The 22,686-nt window shown below is 41.1% G+C and overlaps 1 protein-coding gene across 1 annotated transcript in view; it reads right to left on the bottom strand.

The window, feature by feature from the left end:
- LOC140122492 (saxiphilin-like) overlaps positions 1-22,686 on the bottom strand; it is a 54,869-nt gene that overhangs the window by 15,242 nt on the left and 16,941 nt on the right. Inside the window, exons 5-20 of the mRNA XM_072143420.1 lie at positions 19,940-20,155; positions 18,906-19,124; positions 17,613-17,822; positions 13,486-13,677; positions 12,768-12,903; positions 12,200-12,255; positions 11,895-12,058; positions 11,469-11,616; positions 11,226-11,374; positions 11,027-11,123; positions 8,374-8,412; positions 6,658-6,816; positions 4,693-4,843; positions 4,074-4,138; positions 2,715-2,899; positions 1,464-1,665 (exon numbers count right to left, since the gene is read on the bottom strand). Coding sequence (XP_071999521.1) covers positions 1,464-1,665; positions 2,715-2,899; positions 4,074-4,138; positions 4,693-4,843; positions 6,658-6,816; positions 8,374-8,412; positions 11,027-11,123; positions 11,226-11,374; positions 11,469-11,616; positions 11,895-12,058; positions 12,200-12,255; positions 12,768-12,903; positions 13,486-13,677; positions 17,613-17,822; positions 18,906-19,124; positions 19,940-20,155 — 2,388 coding nt within the window. The remainder of the gene's footprint in view (positions 1-1,463; positions 1,666-2,714; positions 2,900-4,073; positions 4,139-4,692; positions 4,844-6,657; positions 6,817-8,373; positions 8,413-11,026; positions 11,124-11,225; positions 11,375-11,468; positions 11,617-11,894; positions 12,059-12,199; positions 12,256-12,767; positions 12,904-13,485; positions 13,678-17,612; positions 17,823-18,905; positions 19,125-19,939; positions 20,156-22,686) is intronic.

The following is a 22,686-nucleotide window of genomic DNA, read 5'->3' as shown; positions in this document are numbered from 1 at the left end:
CTTTCCCTGACCAGCAGCAGCTCTCTCCCTAGCGGCATCCAGAGACAGAATGATCCGAGCAGCGCGGCCAGCGGCTAGTCTATCCCAGGGTCACCTGATCTGGCCAGCCAACCACTGCTATCGACGTGTAAGGGTACCACGTCATGCTGGGTGGAGTGCAGAGTCTCCTGGCTTGTGATTGGCTCTGTTTCTGGCCGCCAAAAAGCAAAACGGCGGGAGCTGCCATTTTCTCGAGCGGGCGAAGTATTCGTCCGAGTAACGAGCAGTTTCGAGTACCCTAATGCTCGACCGAGCATCAAGCTCGGACGAGCATGTTCGCTCATCTCTAGTCAAAATGTTTAGCACAACCCTTGAAAAAGTCCTTTAGGTGAGTAGTTTCCAAAATGGGGGCACTGGCTGGAGTTTTATTTAAATTTTTCAATTTAGGGGCACTGAATTTACAGAAAAAAATCTTAAAACTATTACAGACAAAATCTCCCGTCCAAAAGTGAAGTAGCACACTTTACCTTTGCAAGTCTGACAGGTGCACCTACAGCAGTTTATGTTCATAAATTGGGTATTAAAATATTCAGGAGAAATTGCATAACAGACTATGGTGTGCATTGTCTACATTAACCCTAAGTGATGATGACAAATTGGGGCTAAAATGTCATTTATTGGAAAAAAACATTTTCTTCTAATTTTTGCAGCCCAATTTAAAAAAAAAAAAAACCTCTGTAATACAACCATGGGAACAAAATTATACTGATACAGGCAGTGCCTGGGTTACGTACAAGTTAGGTTCCGTAGGTTTGTTCTTAAGTTGAGTTTGTATGTAAGTCGAAACTGTATATTTTATAATTGTAATCCCAGCCAAAATGTTTTTGGTTTCTGTGACAATTGGATTTTAAAAATGTTGGGTTGTCATAAGAACCAGGATTAACAATAAAGCTTCATTACAGACACCTGTGATATCTGTTATAGCTGTTTATTGTGTCCTGGGACTAAAGTACAGTAAATCACCAGCATCCAGAGGTCCGTTTGTAACTAACGGTCACCTGTAAGTGGGGTGTTCTTAAGTAGGGGACTGTCTGTACTCGATTATATATGGTATTATCTTATAAATCATTGTTTGTAAACAGGTATTTCACTCATGTATACTTTTAACCCATTTCAAACATGTAAAATTTTAACTAACTTCATTTTCAAAACGTTCCTGGAGTACAATGTGTCTTGAGAAAACATTCTCGAAACCGGATATATTAAAGCTTTCCAAATTTATAACCATTGTTATGACAAGTTTGACTCAATAGGACTCAATCGGCATAATTAACACTGCTGATTAATGATCTTAAAAACTTAAAAAAATCTTTAAAAAATCTTAAAAACATTGTCCAAATAAGATAATTATTGATAATAAACAACAATAGATTCAACACATTTACAGAGAGTATGATTCTGTTTACTTTGATCATAAACTGTACCTGATGTTGGGAAGCAGCGGTTATCACGGTACATAAGATCATAACTGTGTTTCCCAAAATAATCCGCCATGATGTCTCTTTCATATATCCTGTCAAACTCGATCAAGCATTGTGTGCCTTCACTGAAGAGGAGGTTGGGTCCGTGACTTGAAGAAAACATCTGAAATATGTCCTTCTGAAATCCTATTCGTCCATAAAGAGACTGAGGAAGAGCAAATATAAGATTAATAATCCAACAGCATTTTTCCCTTTTTAAAATGTGATTATAAATTTGAAAAATAATGTATAAAATAAGTTATCAAATTTACAAGTGTGCTCCGGGTCTTAAAGTTCGGCCTGTCTGTCTAAACTGGAGGAAGACATGAACTCTGGCACTGGAGCTCAGGCTAACACATTGGACTCCAGCAGATCAAAACTATAAGAACTGTCGCAGTTATTTTGTATCCTTTGCCACAAAAAATAAAAAAGAAGAATCTATATTGGAAAAAAAATGTATAGCTAATCCTAATACCAAGAATAAACTCAATGAAACTGGAATATGTATATTCCTAAAGCACAGGGAAAAAAACTATCCAAGAACAGCACGCTGGTGCACTCCAGGTCCATGTCTAGTTGTCGATTCAAACTTCTACAAATAAACTCACATTGAATCAAATTTTTGGAGAGAAAAAAAAAAATCAGTGAACCGGTCAAATCCGATATGCATCATCATTAAGTGACATTGACATTAAAGAGGTGGTCCGAGAGTTCAAAAAAAAAACTGTAGGTGGCCGGGAGCGGGCTGCTTAAAACAATAAAGATGTACTTACCTTCCGGTGCCCTCCGGTATCCATCGCTGCTGTCGCTCCGGTCCGGGTGCCATGTAAACAAACATGCCCGCCGGAGCAGCGCTGCATTCAGCTTCCGGACGGCCGTGGCCGGGTACGCCTATCCGTCCCTATTCACAGCATTGTGAATGTGGGCCGGAAGGTTGTCGGGTCCGGCAGGAAGCTGAATGCAGTGCTGCTCCGGCGGCCATGTTTGTTTACATGGCGCCCGGACCGGAGAGACAGCAGCGCTGTCTTTATTGCTGTCTTTACGTCTTTATTGTTTTAAGCAGCCTGCTCCCGGCCACCTATAGTTTTTTTTCAAAACTCGGACAACCCCTTTAAAGCTATTATATATCAGTACCTAGAATAAAGTATGAACACACTCTTTTGACACCATCAAACCAGACAATTGTACTGTGTAAAATCCCATCCAGGCACTTACCTGCTGATTCAAAATATTTCGTGCAACATCAGTGGCGCTCTCCTCCCGGGAAAAGACAGCAGGATAGGAGACCCCTCCAAGTCTACAGGTTTTGTAGTCACTGAAAGGGGCACGAGATCCATCAGGACATAACAACTCAAAATCTGTGGATTTTAAGTCCTTTGCCCAATCTGCAGGATTTTTACCTGAATGACAAATACAATTATTTGTAGAACATTATCTGGTCACATGCAGTGTAAATAGGTTTGTTGTGACCCACATCTTTTAAATGGCGTTTCTATTATAGTGTGATGTACTAAACTGGATTTGTATTAAATTGAAGTCCTTAACCAAATATGAGATATATTGATGACCAATACATCTATGAATTAGTGAGGAGATCTGGAAAACTAAGACGCTAAAAGAGTCTTACAGAAACTTATGTGGAAACAAGTGTAATTTGGAACAACTCATCATAGCAGACTGGGTCGGATGGAGAAGAAAACTAATTTCATTACCCCTATCTATTCATGGTATGCTGTTCATAAAGTGGGTGTTATTCAGTACCAGTCTACTTATTTTATTTAAGTAAAAAAAAAAAAATCACAGTAGTATTTTTGGTAAAATTGGCCTTGTATTGGCCTTGGCTATCTTCAATAAAGTATGATGATGATACATATTAATTTATAAGTGGACTATGGTTTAAATTAATTTAGAGTTCTTTCCTGAATTTATTTGTGTTGCTTTAGATGCTCCATACAGTATTCTATCGGTCAGCTAAACTGGTTTCCTACACTGCGCTGAAGAGATGCAACCACATCAAAACAGCACTGTCTACAGCTGGTAATCTGTTTCTTCTGGAATAGATATACAGTTCTGGTTTGGCTTTGATCTTGCATCATGTCATTAGGCTTTCTGAAAGTCATGCTTGATGGCAAGGGGGCTGCCTTAAAAGGTTAAAGAGGCAATGTTTTCCTTGTCCCATTGTGGGAAATTTAATTGCATATTTCTCATAGAGTATGTCTGCAGCTCCAAAGCGCCAAAGATGTCTTGGCTGAAAACTGCAGTTATCTAGAGGAGTTGTCAGGGCAATCTGGGGGTCAATGAAGAAGAAACAGACAGAAAACTGGAAATATATCCGTGGTGTGGAATATGATGGTGCTTTATAAAAAAAGGTTATTATTATTACCTGTAATAACTGCCACCTTCCTTGACATGTGTGTTATTCTAAAACCTTGTAGTAGGCCAATATTCTTACATTACACTTAAATTCTTTCATGAAAATGACAGTCCTCAAATAAATGATCACTCTAGGATCCAATACTGTAAGTCAATAACATTGATATAATTGTGCCGAAGCATCTAGAAAACTTCTCTTACCGTCGGTGTTGTCAAGCACAGCAGAATGAGGCACAAAGGCCACATCTCCTCTCTCCACCAGACACCTACAGTCACAACACAAGTAAATTTATAAGGAAATGATGATCCCATATAAAGAACATTTTTTTCCTACAGGCAAAGATTCGAGGGATGTGAGCAGACATTTTCTATGGATAAGCTATCAATCTCTTTCTGTACTGTACTGCTTTCTTTAGTCGTAATGCCTGTGTAATAACACATACTGAATGTGAGCCACAATCACCTCGCTTCACCATCATCACCTTATTACACAGGCCCCCACTTGGCACCACAGTTGGCTTTTCACCCATGGTATTATTTGATACATTATAATTGTGCTACTTATTCTTTCTTATTGTAGAATTGTTAGATTACACAGAGTTAGCCTGTTGCATATTGGATGTTGTATAGTGTGGACATTTATGTGTTTTCCTTACATGGTCCATGGTATGGTTACTGTTAGAGTTTTTAAGTGTTTTCTAATGGTACTTCTGTGTGTCTTTTTATATTTGGTAATTAAATTATAATTTCTTTGTAAATACAATCATATATATATATATATTTCTATTTGATCTATTTTGTCTATGTTAGTTAACTTTACCTGATGGCCCCTTCTTTGCCGTAGTACGCCTCCTCGGCACTTGAAGAACACTTTGTATTTGCTTTCATGTTTTGTGGATCACCAATACACAGTTCACACAGGCTGGAATCAGGGGGTGATCCGGGGGCACAGCTCTGATTGAAGAAGGATCCTGTGCAGGACACAAACATAATTTACCGACACTCCATAAGTTCACAGACAGCCTATACAAATCTGAGACTTTTGGTCACAGTCCAATTGAATAATAAAATGTAAATATGAAACTACAGTATATGAACTTATGAAATTTGAAGTAATCATAATTTTACAGTTTACAATTTTGCTAACAATGGGGGTCATCTATTTTTTTCTTTTCGTTTTACAACTTTTTTTGGTGCATTTTCCTATTTCTGCAAAAATCTGTGATTTTTTTCAAAAGTTTGCCACCTGGGGTGTAGGAGCCCTCTTCATACACACAAGGTGTAAGCCGACACAGGTTTGTAACCATTTACATGCCATTTAGATGGTGGGTGCCACCATCTTGGGCCTGGAGGTAGTTTATGTAGTATTGCCGCTAATCTTAGGATCGATCAAACCCCCTAGGGTTCCAGTTAACTAAAAATAAATTAAAAATAAATTTTAAGTAAAAAAAAAAATGAACCCCAAAAAGCTGAAATCACCCACAAAAATGTGTTAGGTATCGTTGTGCCACAAAATGCCCGATCTATGAAAAAATAATTCCAGCGGTGAACCCCACAACAGAAAATAGTACCCAAGTGTCCAAATCACCACTTTTTTCCATTTTGTAACACAAAATAATTTTAATAAACAAGTGATTGAAAGGTTGTACAGACCCCAAACATTATCTCATCCTGTAAAAAATGAGATATTACACAGCTCCATATAGTATAAAGTTATTTGCATTATCGGGGAGTAGCGATCTGTTTCCATGACAGCTTCATGCAGCCTTATACAGTTTTTCACTGCATTTAACCCCGTAATGGAAAATAATGCCCAAAGTCGAAAATGGCACTTTATTGCCATTTTTGAAAAATATAAAAAAATCGAAAAGTGATCAAAAGGTAGTACACTCCTAAAAATCATAGCATTGAAAACTTTATCAAAAGTCACAAAAAAGAAACCACACACAGCTCTGTACACCAAAGTATAAAAAAGTTATTAGCGCCAGAAGATGGCAAAAAAAATAAAAAATTCTACACGAGTTTTAATTTTTGTAAATGTATAAAAACATTATAAAACCTATACAAATTTGATATCCCCGTGATCACACCAACCCAAAGAATAAAGTAGACATATCATTTGTGGCGAAAAGTGAAAGCCGTAAATTCCAAGCCCACAAGAAAACGCTGCAAATGCGTTGTTTCACCAATTTCACTGCATTTAGAATTTTTCTCCCGCTTCCCAGTACACGCCATGGAATAATAAATACCATCACTATGAAGTGCAATTTGTTACGCAGAAAACAAGCCGTCACACAGCTCTTTAAGTGTAAAAAAAAAAGTTATAGATTTTTGATTGTGGGGAGAGAAAAATAAAAAAACAAAAAAGAGCGAGGTCCTTAAAGGGTTAAATACGATCCTAAACAACCTATCTTGTGCAAAACCTGGTGACCGCCTGTACCAAGCTGTACATTGCGCTTGGCAGTGCAGCTCATCCCTAGTCACTGGAATTCGGCTGACATGGAATTAAGATGACAAAATGTCTCAAGGTTTAGCAGGTAAAGGATTTGTGAAGGAGATAATCAATCACGTGGGGGAAACTGGTAGACATCTAAAATGAATTTGTTGATACTGGCAAACATTAAGCTTTACTTTTAATTTTCTTAAGGGTTTAAAAAAGAAGAGCCATAAGTTACTTCTCAACTGTTACCCCCATTTTTATAACCCCCCCTCCATTTGCACTTTCTTTGAATGTTGATGAATATTCAGCAAATGTTCATACAGCCACAGCTTATAGTCTACTCACCAATGTCACAAGTCCTGCTCTGCTTACTAAGAAGGGCAACAATTAGGCTCCATTCATTAATATGACCAGTGTGACAGGACTTTTTGCCTCTTAGTGTGTTCCATGTGATATCTGCGTCTTCCTTTTTTACGACGGCCACAACTCTGTCTGCCATAAAGTCTAGAACAGAAAATATTAAACAGTAAATAGAAAGCGTCATGAAATATTCATGCCTCAAGTGGAATAATGAAGAGAATATTTATGACTTTGTTTCTAATAATAACTAAGTTTTTATATTTCCAATTAAAAATGGAAAACTAAGGACTCTTTACTATGAACGCATGCTATCCTGGGAAATACAGCTTTGCGCTGGGGAGAGGAGGGGAGAGCACTGTCACCCAGCCATATGTAGGGGAAAAGATAGAGCCTACTGTATGGTACAGCGACACACGTGTGTGCTCACCAGACCATGGCCAGGCACTATAGGTGTCTATGGGGATCAATATCCGGCTGTCACACAGTGGGGCTCATTTACTAAGGGTCTGAACGCCGCAATTGCCCAGGAATTTTGACGCATCGGCATCGGCTTGCACGCGACAGAAATCGGGGGGCGGGCCGTCAGACAACCCGATGGATTTGGACAAACAGGGGAATTTAAAAAAGGATTTGTGTCGCAAGATCAAGCACTCTTATGTACCAGGAAGAAGCAGGTGAACTACGGCGGACCTCGGCGCAGGAGCGACACATGCAGGAACTCTGAGGCACGATGTTAGTAAATCGCACCGGACTCGAATCTTCATCAGACAGCGCACCTCGGGATCGTGACGGGACCGGGTAAGTAAATCTGCCCCAGTGTTTTGTGTAAAAAGGGCCTACGCTCTAAATGAATCCAATAGGCAGTGCTGATCAGGCCATCCAATAGAATTGAACTGAGTGGCTTTGCATGTGCAGCTGACCCCAGACCATCAGAAAATAAAGTACATAGAGTAAACAAAATGGACATAAAACCAATAACATTGGGCTGTGACATTAATTATATGTAAAGAGAATCTACAGGGTGCCAGTAACATGGTACCTGCTGTACTGGATTTTCTGGGTGTCTCCCAAAACCACAGAAAACACAAAGGGGCATGTTTACTTACCCGGTCCGTTCGCGATCCAGCGGCGCGTTCTCTGCACTGGAATCGGGTCCGGCCGTGATTCATCAAGGTAGTTCCTCCGCCGTCCACCAGGTGGCGCTGCTGCGCTGAGAAGCATCTGAACGCGCCGGAGTTCACCGGGCCGGACCAAGTGAAGGTGAGCGCATTCCAAGCGACACATTTTTTTTTTAAAATGCGGTGTTTTTTCCGAATCCGTCGGGTTTTCGCTTGGCCACGCCCCCGATTTCCATCGCGTGCAGGCCGGCGCCGATGCACCACAATCCGATTGCGTGCGCCAAAATCCCGGGGGAATTCAGGGAAAATCGGCGCAAATCGGAAATATTCCGGTAACATGTCGGGAAAACGCGAATCGGGCCCTTAGTAAATGACCCTCAAAGAGGCTTCTTAGACAATCACTAGCTGTGGTGGGTCACCGCTCCAACTAGTGGTTGAGTAGCCATTCATTCTGTTGTCTATGGTTTTTGTAATATTATTGTACAAGCTGATCCATAATTATCCATCATTTTTTGCCTTTCGTATAAACAAACTATAGATACTCAGAAGTGCTTATGTCTATTTTATGTATACTGTAACATACCAGCATAATCTGCTGCATTTGTCTCGCATGGTCTGAAGTCTGTCCAAAAGAGAAAAGATTACAATCATTATTATAAACAGTTTTATGTGCAATGAACGACAAACCTATATACTGTATTTTTTACCATATCCAAAGATTTAAAGGTAAAGTGCACCTTATATCCAACCTGTGGATATATTTTTATAGTAAAGTGCACAATCATCTATACTCCTATTTATATAATAGAAAAACAGATACTTTTTGTGTTTTATAGTGGGCTACTTTCTTCACAGAGATTGGCTTAACCATAGAACAGGTCATAATTGTCTCATATTCGTGGGCACTACAATTTCCTTGATGAGGGCCGCAAGAAGCAGGAAAGCCAGGGCCGCATCTGCCCAAGATCTTCTTGCCTCAGGCGACAGATGGCAGAGCCCTTTGGGGGGTGGAAAAATATTCTAATCTAGTGTGGGCAATTTGGACGCCTATGGCCCACCAAAAAGATCAATTGCATCCATGTCTGTGTCATAGATGAGATTGATATACAGAGTGGCACAGTGCTTGCTATCTGCTCTCTTCTTCTTCCTGCTCTTCTATCGTCTTCACAGTAACATCTTCACTGTTACATTTCTGCACAGAAAACCCAGCAGAAGAGCCACAAAAAGTTAAGAGCGGCTGTACCACGTGGAGGACAGTGGAGCAGCAGTGACGGAACAAAGATTGGATCAGTACAGAGTGGATCCTGGCAATCATTAGTTTTCATTTCTTTTTTTAACGTGTAGATATTAATTAAATTGTGTATAACTAAACTTGGGGCTGGGGGGGGGTCTTTATATGGGGCCAGAGATTTATTGAATTGTGTATAACTAAACTTGGGGCTGGGGGGGGGGTCTTTATATGGGGCCAGAGATTTATTGAATTGTGTATAACTAAACTTGGAGGGATCTCAATATGGGGCCAGACATTTATTAAACTGGGGGGCAATGTACACATAGGGCCAGATATTTATTGAACTGGGGGATCTATATACGTGGCAAGATATTTATTAAACTGGGGGGGGGGTATATATTTCAGGCAACATATTTATTAAACTGGGGGGTCTACATATGGGGCCAGATATTTATTAAACTGAAGGGGAAATCTATATATGGGTAAAGATATTTACTGAACTGGAGTGGGGGGGCTGTGTATATTGAGGCCTTTTAATAAATTAAAGTAGGGCTCTGTATATAAATGAGTGAATCAGAAGGAGATTGTATATAAATAACTTATGGGATACATATATAAATGTATATATATATAAATACAGTATACTTACATTAATGGCTGCTTTATATATTCGTTAGGGGGGTGCTGTATTTAAACTTATTAGGGGGCTGTATACAAATTAGGAGGGTGCTGTGTGTAACATAATAATAACAGGGTGTTGTATATTTATTAGTATTAAGATACAATATTAAGTATTAAGATACAATACTTTTCACATGATGCGTTTGCTTCGCGTTTTGAAGTGGAATGCAAGCACATGGGGCAAACTACAATCAGCAAACCCATAGGAGTTTAGTGGTAATGTGTGAATGATATTGTTAATCTAATTGTTACTTATATAAATAATGCATACACATACACTTTTGGTGAAATGTTTTGCCTGATGCACTTACACTGGGTTTCCAAACAAAATACAAGTGCTCTATCTTATGTCTGTCCTATATTAATTAGTGGTCACTGTACATGCTATAATAAATTCCGGGATACTATATATACAGGACAATCAAATGGATGTTTAAAATGAGGTCAATTGTGTTGTTAGGGGTATATATATTGTATATTTAGGAGCGCAGTGTTGTTATCCAGGTACATAATACTATAAGTGACTGTGGTAATTATACTGGTACAGTGTGGAGATATGCTGCACAGAGCTGAAGACATCTTTTGATGAATGTAGCAGTGATAGACCACAGCTGGTAGAAGTCATGATGAAGTTCTCTTCCTGATGGAGCAGATCAGCATCTATAAGGTAGTATTGGCCACTATTGTCGGTGTCACTGGCTGACCTAATAATGTGTTAGACAGCGTCAGCCTGTGTAGTGTCAATCACAGAGTTCCAATAAGCCTGTGGGGATGTTATAAAATGTTAGTAAAGTTTTCAGTATTTTCTGATGATGATTTTCAGATGTGGCACGTGTAGGAAAGGATCAGCAGTAGGCTGCTGGGGCGAAGGGGAGCGATTAACTTTTGCCCTCAGGCAGTAGAAATGTTATAACCTGTATGGAAGAATATGGATCTGTATATAATGTTCTATGGAAGTTGCAAAAAATAGCAACCCGCCCTTTCCTTTCCTCCACAAAAGAGATTAATTCTGGGGGCCCGCCTTATACCGATGTGAAAATATTTCACACGTGTTAATCAGTAGTAACTTTCTGCTTAGCCCTTGCCGCAGATGGCTTCTTTTATAAGGGTCCCGGTAGTTTGTTAATGGTTTTATGCCTTGGACTAGTGATTTTTTTTAGATTTCTGGTCAAGGTTACTTGCTCAAGCAGTAGCAGAAGCTGCGAGATAACTAGTGATGGGACCTTGGCCTTGGCACAGATTCTGGCACTGAAATCAACACAGAGAATGCTGCTCAGTTTCTCCACACTTGACAAAGTATCTAGAAGTGGCTGTTGCCTCTTACCTTCATTGTGGTACTCTTCCACTGATGGGACCAATCCACATTTCAAAGCCGTGTGCATATGTAATAACGAGACTTTTACTACATCAGCTTCTCCTTTCTGCAACAAGAACCCATCACTGATGCCCACAGCACTTCTTACTTTCTGTCACCATCTCTGAGATGAATGTTTTTTGTACTTTCTAGTAAAATAGTTACTTACCAGGACCTTTACGATGCATTGCAGTTCAGACAACGGCTCTGTGCATTTAATAGCGCCCCCACTCACTGCAGACCAGTCATCACATTTCTTCTTCTCGTCACTGCTTTGTGGACACCAACGTAGCTCATTCCTGGATGGAAGAGGTTCTCCTAATGCGAAATATAATTATTATAAGAATATTAAAATAATTGTTAAATGACTGTTAAACGCTAGCAAATACTCATCTACAAAAATATCTCCTACCGTGCAGTCTTTTCATAGCATTATACAACTCTGATCCTAAAAACAGAGCAGGGTCCATCGCTGATGGAAGAGGAAAGAACTTGGTGGTTGTGTCTTCAAAGAGCAAATTCTTCCCATGAGTAGAGCTGAATAGTTTGCACTCTTTTTTCTGACATTGGATAAAAGATGTAATGTGACCACAACAAATGACATTAACCAAAACTAGCTATCACTCAGTACTAGTGTCAGTAACATTTTAGCTCTAGCGGTTATCAGACATCACTGATCAACAACAGAGAATATGTCATACCAAATATTCTGTGCTGTACTGCAAATGACTTTAACTTACCAAACCTAAATGTACCCTTTAAAGTTATCAGCCTCAATAAGATACCAAATAACAGTAAATCAATAGTCTAGCATCCAGTCTGGTGTAATTGTATCTACCTGAGCCTCAAGAAGATACTCAATGATATCCTCAGTCTTGTCTCCGCTGCTTCTGGTCACCACAGCATGGTTTGGGACTTTTCCAAAGTTACAGTTTTTATATTTGCTTAGTGGACGTCTAATGTTGTCTGGACAAAGCAACTCGTAATTGTCTGGGTTTTGCCCTGAAGAACAAGACATGGAATTTATACAGAAAGAAGGTTTTTGGATAAATAACATTACAGACAAATCCAGACACACAGACAACGATCACCTACATTGTGGTTAACAGAGAAGTTGTTGTCCAGGTTTATAAGTAAAGTTACCTGATAATACTGTGTGCTCCACAAAAGCCACATCTCCTTTATCTTCTCCTAAACACCTGTCCAGAGAAGAAAGTGTCTGTAGTGATTACACGGTTGTGAGAATGAGTGGAGGACAGAAGTGTGAGTAAAGACGAAGGCTGCAGAAAATACTGGATGCTGTAAGGACACACTAGAATGTTCTTTATATTGTAGAAGCAGGAAGTCTCTTTTGGTGGTGTTTTTTCCACTTATGAGACGAAGAGACCCCATAACACTTCTCTGTGACAGCATTCCCAAAACAAGGAAATATAAAAGCGAGACCTCGCCCCTTTAAAGTAAATTGGGGATGTATACTTTGGTGCCCGTTTCCACACCGTAAAGTGGAGGTTTTCCTTGGTTACTCATTCCAAGGATTCCCAAAAAAGATTTGACATCATACATTAAAGATAAAGAAATGTATTTGGTGGACTGTACTGACTCCTGCTATATTACTGGATTTTTTTTCATAAATATACTTTTATCAGTAGTTATCAGTTTCCGGAGCAGGCTATCTGTTGTAGATGTAGTACTTTACTTCATTCCCACTCACCTGAAGGCTCCTTCATCTCCATAGTACGGTTCTCCAGGACTTTGCTTACACTTATCTTGCTGTCCTGCACACTGCTTACACAAGTTTTCTTCCTTGGCTCCTGGGGCACAGCTGGCAGAGAAGAACTCGGAAGCAGCTATGGTAGAAATGAGAGACATCAACTTACTACATAGAAGCGCACTGTGCTGTGCTATTACCTCAATATAATAAAAAAATCATGCATAGGAGACAATGAAATGTCTATAATAAATTATGATTATCAGGTTCCACACAAAACATTGAGCTCTACATCAGTAACTAATGGTTTGGATAATGCCCCATAAAAGCAAAATAAGTTTTCAATGTTTCCAATTTCTCAGAATCTCTATCCTATTTATAACCATGCGAGGAACCCATCCAATTTGCTTTCTTGTCAAGATCCCAATAACCAGCAAAATTTTTAGAGTTTCTACAGCATGCAGCTGGTTTTATATTTCCTCTTCAGAAATCACAGGGCAAATGTATTATTACATGTTGGATATGCAAATAAATAGATGTTTGGTGGGCCAAAAAACTCCACCAGAACAAGAGTCACAGTACACGTTTGGGTTATAGAGGAGATCCTGAGTTGGAAGCCTCAAATAAAATAACAATTGTGCAGCATCTTATAACTCTGTGTCATATTCTATGTCTCCTAGAAATGTATGAATATATTAGCAATGTGGTGCTTTGTCTGTACCTTTTTCAAAAGATTTTGTTTCAGGCTCTTCCCACAATAGGATCCTCTTTGTAAGGAGGGCACTCATAGGAGCAACCCAACCTGCTGAATCTCCCACCGCAGAATGACAAGATGTTTTGCCCTTCAGTTCATTAATCTGAAATGTACTGGATTTTTTCACCACAGCTACTGCGTACCGGAATGCCACAGAATCTGAAAAAATACATAAAAATCTATAAGACTGTGATAAAAATAAAATACTGGGGCACATTTACTTAAATTCCCACAAGAGTTTACTGAAAGTACATTGTCTGACAATAATGCACTGTGCCGCGATTCACTAAGATCGTGCGCCCATATCCTGCATGTGTCGTTTCCTCGCTCAGGCCCAACAGAGTTCACCATTGCGGCACAATTTGAAAGTTAAATCCCGCACCAAAAAACTATCACGAGCAACACAATCCCAGCACAAACACCTGTTAAATACCTGTCCAATCCGTGCATTCCCCGAAAAAGAAGAACAGTCTGACGAAAGTGCGATCCGCGACCTTAAGTAAATGAGCCCCACTGATTTTCAAGGCTGTTCATGATATCTGCAAACGCTGGCCCAGATTTATCACTAGTGAGGTACACCGTCTTGAATAATCTGGCACATCCTACACCTGACAATAGCACTTCAACTACCAGTAAACCATTTTTTTTACGGTGCACTGAGTTTAATGGGTGTGTCCCGCAATTTTGTCAGACTTTCAACATAAAGAGACTGCCGGCGACAAACAGTCACTAAAAGAGACTGCTGGTGACAGACAGACAGTGACTGAAAAAGACAGCCAGCAACAGACAGTGACTGAAAGAGACTGCCAGCAACAGACAGGCAGTCAGAGACAGTCTGAAACAGTCTATAGATACATATAAAAAAATTTTGTTAACACATTCTATTTTGTTGTAGCTAACAGCAGTTACTTACTATACCGGGAGCTACAGCTAGTTGTTTATAAAAGCTAGGCCAGGGTGCAGCCACACCCTAGTACCTTCTAAAGTTACCACCTTGGTTGTGACAAGTTGCACCTTAACATGAACATTTTTCCTCACTATTGAGTTTTTATTTGGATGGGGGAAGTCTACTGCAAAATGTAAAAAAGTCTGTGTCCTATTTATTGAATACACAGGAGAAGTATGTGCAACATCCCCCACCGGGGCCTAGCCTTTTCTCGGGGCCTGGAGTCAGCCGGGGCCCGCAGTACCTGAGTGGCTGGCGGTTGCGGCCTAGGCACGCTAGTGTCACGGTGCTTGGTATGGGGAACCGGAGGGCTGTCCTACAGCCTGGCAGGTCTCCAGCAGGTGGTGTTGGCAAGAAATGATGAGGGAGAGGCTGCTATAGCGAATCTCCCTGGGGCAACCCTTCTAGTCTCTAGAGGATGAGTCTCTGTGTGGTGGACAGGGTGCCCGTGATGGTGACAGCCGTAGTAGCAGGGACCAGACGGAGGCAGACGTTGAACAAAAACAACTTACAGTTCTTTATTGGAACCGACAGGAACCGCAGCAACGTGCCTTAACAAAATGGTGGAGTACTGAGTTGTACTTGGAGGTAGCCACAGGAGGTAGATCGCCAGCCTGGATGCAGAGGGCAGGCTGGGAGGTAGCTGTGTCCTAATAGGAAGCTTCAGCTTGTCCTGGAGTGGTTCAGGTATCACCCTGGAAGGTAGGATGATACCCCTTTCCTCTCTCTGTCTAACTCACTGCTTGGTCTCACTGAACTGACTGTTGGAAATCTCCAACCGTCCCTTTTTCTCAGCTCTTGCTCATGTGGTGGTTACTCCTCCAATTACATCCCAGCTTACAATACATTAGGATAACACATGTGATTGGATGACACATCTTACATCACATCAAAGAATTAACTCCTGCCTTGCCAGGCAGGATCTACCACTGCAGAGTTCATCTGTGTTATCTAGTGTTATGTAGTGACATGCTGTGAGGCTAATCAGACCCTACACAGGCTGCAAGCTACATGGTGGGACGTATTTGCAAACACAGCTCTGCCTTGCATCGGCGAGGGTGTTGCATATGTAAGAAGAAAAGTTTTCATAAATATGAAATATGCTTTTTGTTAAAAGCATTTTTCAGCTTAGGCCTCACGACCATAAAGGGTGGCTTTGAGCCAGCCACAAAAACAGCAGCTAGATTATGGCTGCCAATGAGGTATATTGTGCATGGTCACTGTACGGGGAGTCTTACCACACTGTAACCAAGCTGGGAGGCAATAGATATAGCAGGTCCTACTTGTACACAGGCACAGCTCCCCCGCTCCTATGGAGATGCGAGGGGTAAAAAACACTATTTCCATGGGCCTCAAACTTTACCCTGTTCATGTGCGAGGCCTTAATGGTTTTGATAACCAATTCAGTATTATGCGGTATAATACCACTTATAACATATCGAGATGTTTCTTTGTATTTGTAAACAATTTGATTTTTTTTTTTTTTTTATACAGACATCTTGGACACTTTAAACGTAATTACTCCATTTCTGTTAAGCGCATTTGGACTTTAACTAGTTTCAAGGTGGTGAAGTGCTGTCAAGGGGTTCTCTTTATCACTAGACCATTTCCATTCGGCTTTTAGCTGTATCCCTTTTCTATTGAGTGCCCATTTTTAAATCTATATTGTAATTAAAAATGAATAAAGATTTGTCTGATTATTCGTTAAAGGTGTTTTCCCATGAAAGAAAATTTTCACATGGTGTTAACACAATAAAGATCATTTTAACCTCTTACTTTACAATGTTGTATTGCTGTTTTACCTCCTATCACTCTCTAGGCTGCTCAGTGCAAAATTCAAGGCTGTGGACGGGGTCTCACTAAGCAGTCACAACGTAGTTCAACTATTTCTGTGGGGTGACAATGTGGTTAAATTATCAGGGTACAGGTGTATATACACTTTTATCTGGCTTCTGACATTGTACTAGCATCTTACACATAGAAAGAGAGGAGACAGATCAAAGATGCATGAGATGACTACACAGAGGCATGACAGACAAAGGCTGACAGACAGAGGCTGACACAGAGGCTGACAGACTCTTACACTGTTACACTGTGAGCCTGCTACATCTCACAGATATGTGCCTGCCTTCCCTTTCCCCCGGATCAATTATCTCCTTTTAATTCGTAGTTTTCAGCCTCTCTCTCTCTCTCTGCTCATGATCTCCTGGCAGGAAGTAATCAGTGAGTGTCTCTGAGCTCTGTGCAGGGGGCGTGGCTACAGGCACACAGCATAGAGAGACAGAAATCTCATCTGCACAATCTCACACAGCAATCCAAGATGGCGGCCCAACCCTAAGTCAGAAATTACAGGGTCATGTCTAGGGGAAACTGAAATTGTGTGTACCAGGACTGATAGAGACACGTTGGACTTATATCGGTGAAATGACGTATTTTTGATAATAACAGTGAATTAGAGAATGTTGTTTGTTATCCTGAGTAGATATAAGAAACTTGTCTATGTGGGAATACCCCTTTAAAGTTTGGGTGAAAGCTTAATTTTTTTTTGTTATCTAAAAAGACAGAACTTTATTGATATGTCAGATTTCATGGGAGTTTATGAAGAGGGGAGGAGGGAGCAATGATTTATAGCAGCCAGGTATACACCAAGCTCCTTACAGGAATTTTTCAAACTGTGTTTAAAAGTGATATCCCCTTTAGCAACCATAGCAGCCACTATGGGGCTCACAGTGTCAGTGGGCCCCGACATCTATGGTATTGGGTGTGAATATGCTGTATGTGTATGTGGTGTTTATTTACTGTATTTGTATGTATATGCTATATGTCTGTACAGTATATGGTGTTGTATGTATGTGTATATTTGATGTATGTGTGTATATCTGATGTGTATATGCTGTATGCATGCATATATGGTGTGTGTATATACTCTATGTAATTGTAACCCACAAATATGTATATTTTTTAAGGGGAAAGGGGGGCTCAATTTAGATGTCGGCTATGCCTCTCCTAGTGACACCCCAGGCTATAAATCTTCCAGGGGTATTTTCAAGATGAGTTCCTATGCAGCTGCAGATGTTCTTTACTGAATGAGTACTAATTAATGAATTAGCTACACTACAAGGTCACTGTTACATAAATGGGTTCTTACCTTTGACCCCACATGTGAGAGGTGACTGCCCAGGTGCCGTCCTTGTACCCGCTATCTCTTCTCCATTTTCAGTAACACACCAGCAGTACCCGGTGCTGCCATGACACTGCTTTGGACTGTAGCTGCCGCTCTCATCACATTCAGGTAGAAAGGCTCCAAGTAAAGGCCGCCCCGCACCCAGCACTTTCTGCCGCTCTCTTATACAAGGTTCTTTAAATAAAAGGACAAATGTTAATCAAATGGAAACAATGAGGCAGATTTATAAAAAGTGTGGTATGGTCTCATGCTGCACACGTATAAGATTCATATAAGTGACTGGATGATTAATCTGTCATAGCATAAGAATGTTTAATCGTACTCCGCAACTCCTATTATTTGACTTATTTTAGACAAAAAAACTGGCACAAAATCCTGTCCGGTAAGCAATACTTTTGTCGGTACTGACTTTTTTATATGAGACCACGTCCCCTTTTCATAGGCCACGTCCATTTTGTTGAACTAGTCCCAGAAAACTGCCTAAAACCCAAATTACGACAGAATTCATGGGTGCCTCTGAGATCCACATCTCGGATTGCAGGCACACCCGTGCCCCTCTCCGTTGTGGTGCCCTGGGCCGGGCTCACTTACCTCTCCACATTCCTGCTCCCGCCCCGGCTGGCCACTGAGCTCATCCCCCCATCCTAGGGCGCGCGCATAGGGTCCGGCACTTGCATTTTTAAAGGGCTAGCGTTCTGCTGACTGCCGCTGGCCACTTCCCGGGTTTCTATAAAGACCATCTGCTCTCAGCATTCCCCGCCGGATCTTTGAGCTTCATGCCTTTGAGAAAGCTTCCTCTGCGTGTTTCCAGTATTCTGAGCTCCTATTGTGACCCCGCACCTGACCTTGACTTTGATCCTTCGCTGCCAGCCCTGACCACCTGCTATGTCCCGACTATAAGATTGATTGCTGATTCTGTACCTTGGCTGTCACCGCGGACAAGTTGCATCTGTGGAATGACCTGGTGGTACCCCGCCGCAGCAAGACCAACTCGTGAAAACCGGGTGCCACTTAGATTCCGGTCCCAGGTGTCGGCTTGTGTCATTGTCCGCGGTGGTCCCAAGGGTTCATTACCCCAGAAGCCTGATTAGTAAATCTTCCCCTATGTCTCCTGTGTTACTTCAAAAGGCTATTAAAAGGTACAATAAAAGGAGCTTTAAAATATAAATAATTATACAAATTACAAGTGAAAAATCCTTATTATGATTCAGTGGGCAATGTGCAGACAGAGCATGCAAGTGTAAAGTACACTCTCACCTGTAGCTCCACATGTTGGCGGCTTCTCTCCAGGTGGAGTTCTTGTAGCAGATATTTCTACACCATTGTCATCCACACACCAACAGTACCCGGTGCTGCCATGACACTGCCTGGGTTTGAAGTTACCTTCTTCATCACAGTCCGGGGCAAATGCTCCAAGTAATGGTTGTCCTCCACTGAGTGCTTTTTCCCGTTTGTTTAAGCAAGGTGTTTTCTTTGCTAAAAGCAGATTCATAATAAGCATTGGGTTGGTCTTGCATGTTTGGAATCACATGATCACACCCTAGCCTTTCAAGAATCTGAGGTCTTACTCTTACAAGGCAAGGTATATATTTTTAATTGGTAAAAAATTTGTGCTTATCTGATTATGTGGTAAAGGAACAAATTGGGAATTCACCATTCACCGATGATGGAGTCAAAACTGCGATAGTTCTGATTTTATACATTTGAAAAATGTTACCACTTTTGTACAATATTTGCCATTTTTACTGAATTGTATGGTAATTCTCATTGATAAAATTTTGGGGTATGTATGGCATTTTGTTCACCTTTAATTCCTTTATTGAGAGGTAAAATAAAATCAAGTCATTTTTTATTTTTGTTGTTTTTTAACACCCCCAAGCAGCTGCGCAAGGAAAGCGTTATTGCGCATGTGTAAGACTTGCGGACATCAGGGTGACGTCACAGGCTGTCTACAGTGCCGGACCAGGGGAGAATATTTCATACGGGGGCATGCATAATCTGCAGGTGCTCCGGTGACATCGTCCGGAGCACCTCATGTTCATTAGCATAATTTTAGAAAGTCGTTTTTTCAACATCACGGCCATCTATTAAAACCCAGTGTCTTCCCTTGGAACAGGTAATAAGCAATAAGGTGAGGCCAATTTACCATCAGTAAACCTGATGGTAGTTGTCCTTTAACTACAGTCACTACTATGGCAGGAAAGTTCTTGATGAAATCTTACATTGTAAGAAGTATCCTACCAAGATATAACACATCCAATGTGCACATTATATATGGAAAAGAAAATTACCTGTATCTTCACATATTAGCGGGTCGGTGCCTGGTTTAGCTCTTCTCCCATGTATCTCATCGCCATTTTTATCCACACACCAGCAGTACCCGGTGCTGCCATGGCACTGCTTAGGTATGTAGTTTCCCTTTTCATCGCAGTCCGGCACATATGGTTCTATTTTGTGTTTTTCCTCTGATAGTACAAGCTTGCGTTTTTTTAGGCATGGGGTGTTATCTGTTCAGATGAAACACAATGGGACAGATTTATCAAATGTGTCTGAACCCTAACAGCCCTTTTACGTTTTAGCATTTCTGTTTTTTTACTCCCCTCATTCTAAAAGCAATAACTTTGTTATATTTACGTTTACAGAGTGAGGGCTTTGCAAGACAAATTGTATTTTTTATTGGCGCCATTTTAGATTCCATGCAATGTACTGGAAAGCTGCTTGTCAAACATGTTGTGAGAAAACATTACACCTATAATGCGCAGTATAATACATAATATGAAATCAATATTCGTGTATTTAAAAGAGATCTCATTGTCATTTCTAATATAGCTTTGGGGGCTAGATTTTAAAATACACATTCAAATTGTTCACATACCTACGTACACAGACTACAGTATTTAGTTATGGATCTACAGTATATGCAGTTGTTCTGAAGTCACTGTGTGTTTAGGGTCATTATTGGAAGGTGAACCTTCAGCTTTTGACCTCCACCGTCCCACGAGCTTGGCACTTTCACCCTCTCAGCCCAATTCACCACCAAGCAGATCACCAGCAACAAGAGCTTCTCTGTTGCTCCATGGGTGCACCAGAGCGCTGGAAATGGAACCCCACAGCCAAGAGCACCAATTATATCTTTGAGAACCTGAAATGCAAGTGATTACAACCAGTGCCTTGCCGCAGGTCAGGAGGAACACTGTACAGAGGCTCCAGTAGCCAGCACAAAGCAGCTTAAGCACCAGTACTTGGCATAAGTGGAGCTACAGAGAGTTTCTCTTCTTCCCAATCAACAGCAGCACACCACCATTTCACCACAACACCGTAAGTGCAGCATCGGCACCCCTACTGTAGTAACCCCTATTCATATCTGTCTAGCCTGTGTCTATTTGTTATTGTGAATGATGTGTTTCCGTACCGTAATTGTGTCCCCAAATGTGGTCATGTTAACCTGTATTGTGCCGTATCGCAATGTCCTGTAACTTTTTATTTGTAACCAAGCAACTAGCATGTAAAAAAGTTCCTCTCAAAGTAACTGTAACGTTAAGCCTATCTCCAACTGTATGTAACAATTGCTGGGACACTATGTACACAATAATTTCCCCCAGGGGATCATTAAAGTCAAAAAGCCCTCCTTTTTGGTAAATGTAACAGAACCCCCTTTTTGTTAATAGAAGCAGAGTTCCTATTTTTTGGTAAAAGACACTGAGACCCTTTTTCTTAATAGTTATTGCAGCAGAGGTAAGAGGACAGAGTGAGGAGCTGCCTGGGCGACAGGCCGTTTCGCGCATACACACACGCTTTCTCAAGGGTTACAAGTTCTCCCCATATCACCTAAAATTAGCTGCCAGTGAGGCACTGTACCTTAATTACAGATGTTTTTTCTGATATGCAAATTAGCTTTTCTGACTAATGTTACCTGGCTGTGACTCTTCTCTCTGGCAGTGTTCCACGCCCCATTAGTTTGACTTTGTCTCTTCAAATCACTGCAATGCCTCCTTGTACTTAGGGACTGTCTGTTAATATTCAGCTACAGACATATAAACCTCTATGTACATATGGGAAATATTGTGTCAGTTTTTTACGCAGTGCCTTTTGTTACATTCATGACATATGACCAGTGACATCATTGCAGGTTCTTTACCTTTCTAACAATAGCAAACTATACACCATGTACAGTATGTGATTACATGAAATCACAGCAGCCTCTATGGAGATTAAAGAGGAATAGAAGTCCATGGAGGCTGCTGTGACTTCATGTGGTCAGATACATGCAAGAGGTACAGTTTGCTATTGTTAAAAGGCTAAAGGACCTGAGATGATGTCACCCTTGTCACATGACAGGAACTGCTAAATAGTAAGGAGGCAGTTTAACCAAGTATGACATTTCACAGGTCAAAGGCCTATTCCAGTCTATGGCCTGTGAAATGGGGACCCAACACAAATGGACTCGATAATGAGATAGCTTCGCCTGCGCAAGCAGTAGTCACAGAGTATACCTTTTTGCTAAAAGTGAGAGAATTCGGGTGCGTGGCCGAATTGAGTATGTGAGAGGATGATTGTTGCCACAGCTCGAAGCACATAGAGACTAATTATATTAGTATAATATTATTATATTCTTGCTTTTTGGGGAAACCCAAAGCTGCCTAGCACAAAGAAGAACCCCCTGCAGCTGCTAAGCCAGAATCCATGGCAACTAGGGGAGATAAGGTGAAGCGCCAGACCGGAGGGCGGACAGAGGCACAGAAGCCGCATGGCTAGCCACAGGCAGCAGCGGCTGGATCCACTAAGCCACAGAGGCAGAAACAGTAGCCTATGGATGTTGCAGCATGGCTTGAACAGTATGTCCGCTCACCACTGATGAGTCTTGACTACACCATAAGATCCCATGAGCTGACGGTACAAGCGGAGCTCCACGTGGCGCCAGAGGCTAAAGATGGCAGCCACCGTGCTTCCATAATGGAGGAGGAACCTCCCGGCGCGGACATAGAATCATTGAAAGAGGTATGTCAGGAGAGTGCAGCAGAGGATGGGGAGGGAACGT

This window comes from Engystomops pustulosus, chromosome 3 (genome assembly GCF_040894005.1).
Source record: "Engystomops pustulosus chromosome 3, aEngPut4.maternal, whole genome shotgun sequence".
Taxonomy (NCBI): Eukaryota; Metazoa; Chordata; class Amphibia; order Anura; family Leptodactylidae; genus Engystomops; species Engystomops pustulosus.
The sequence above is the reverse complement of the archived record's forward strand: the minus strand, read 5'-3'. Positions and strand labels throughout refer to the sequence as shown.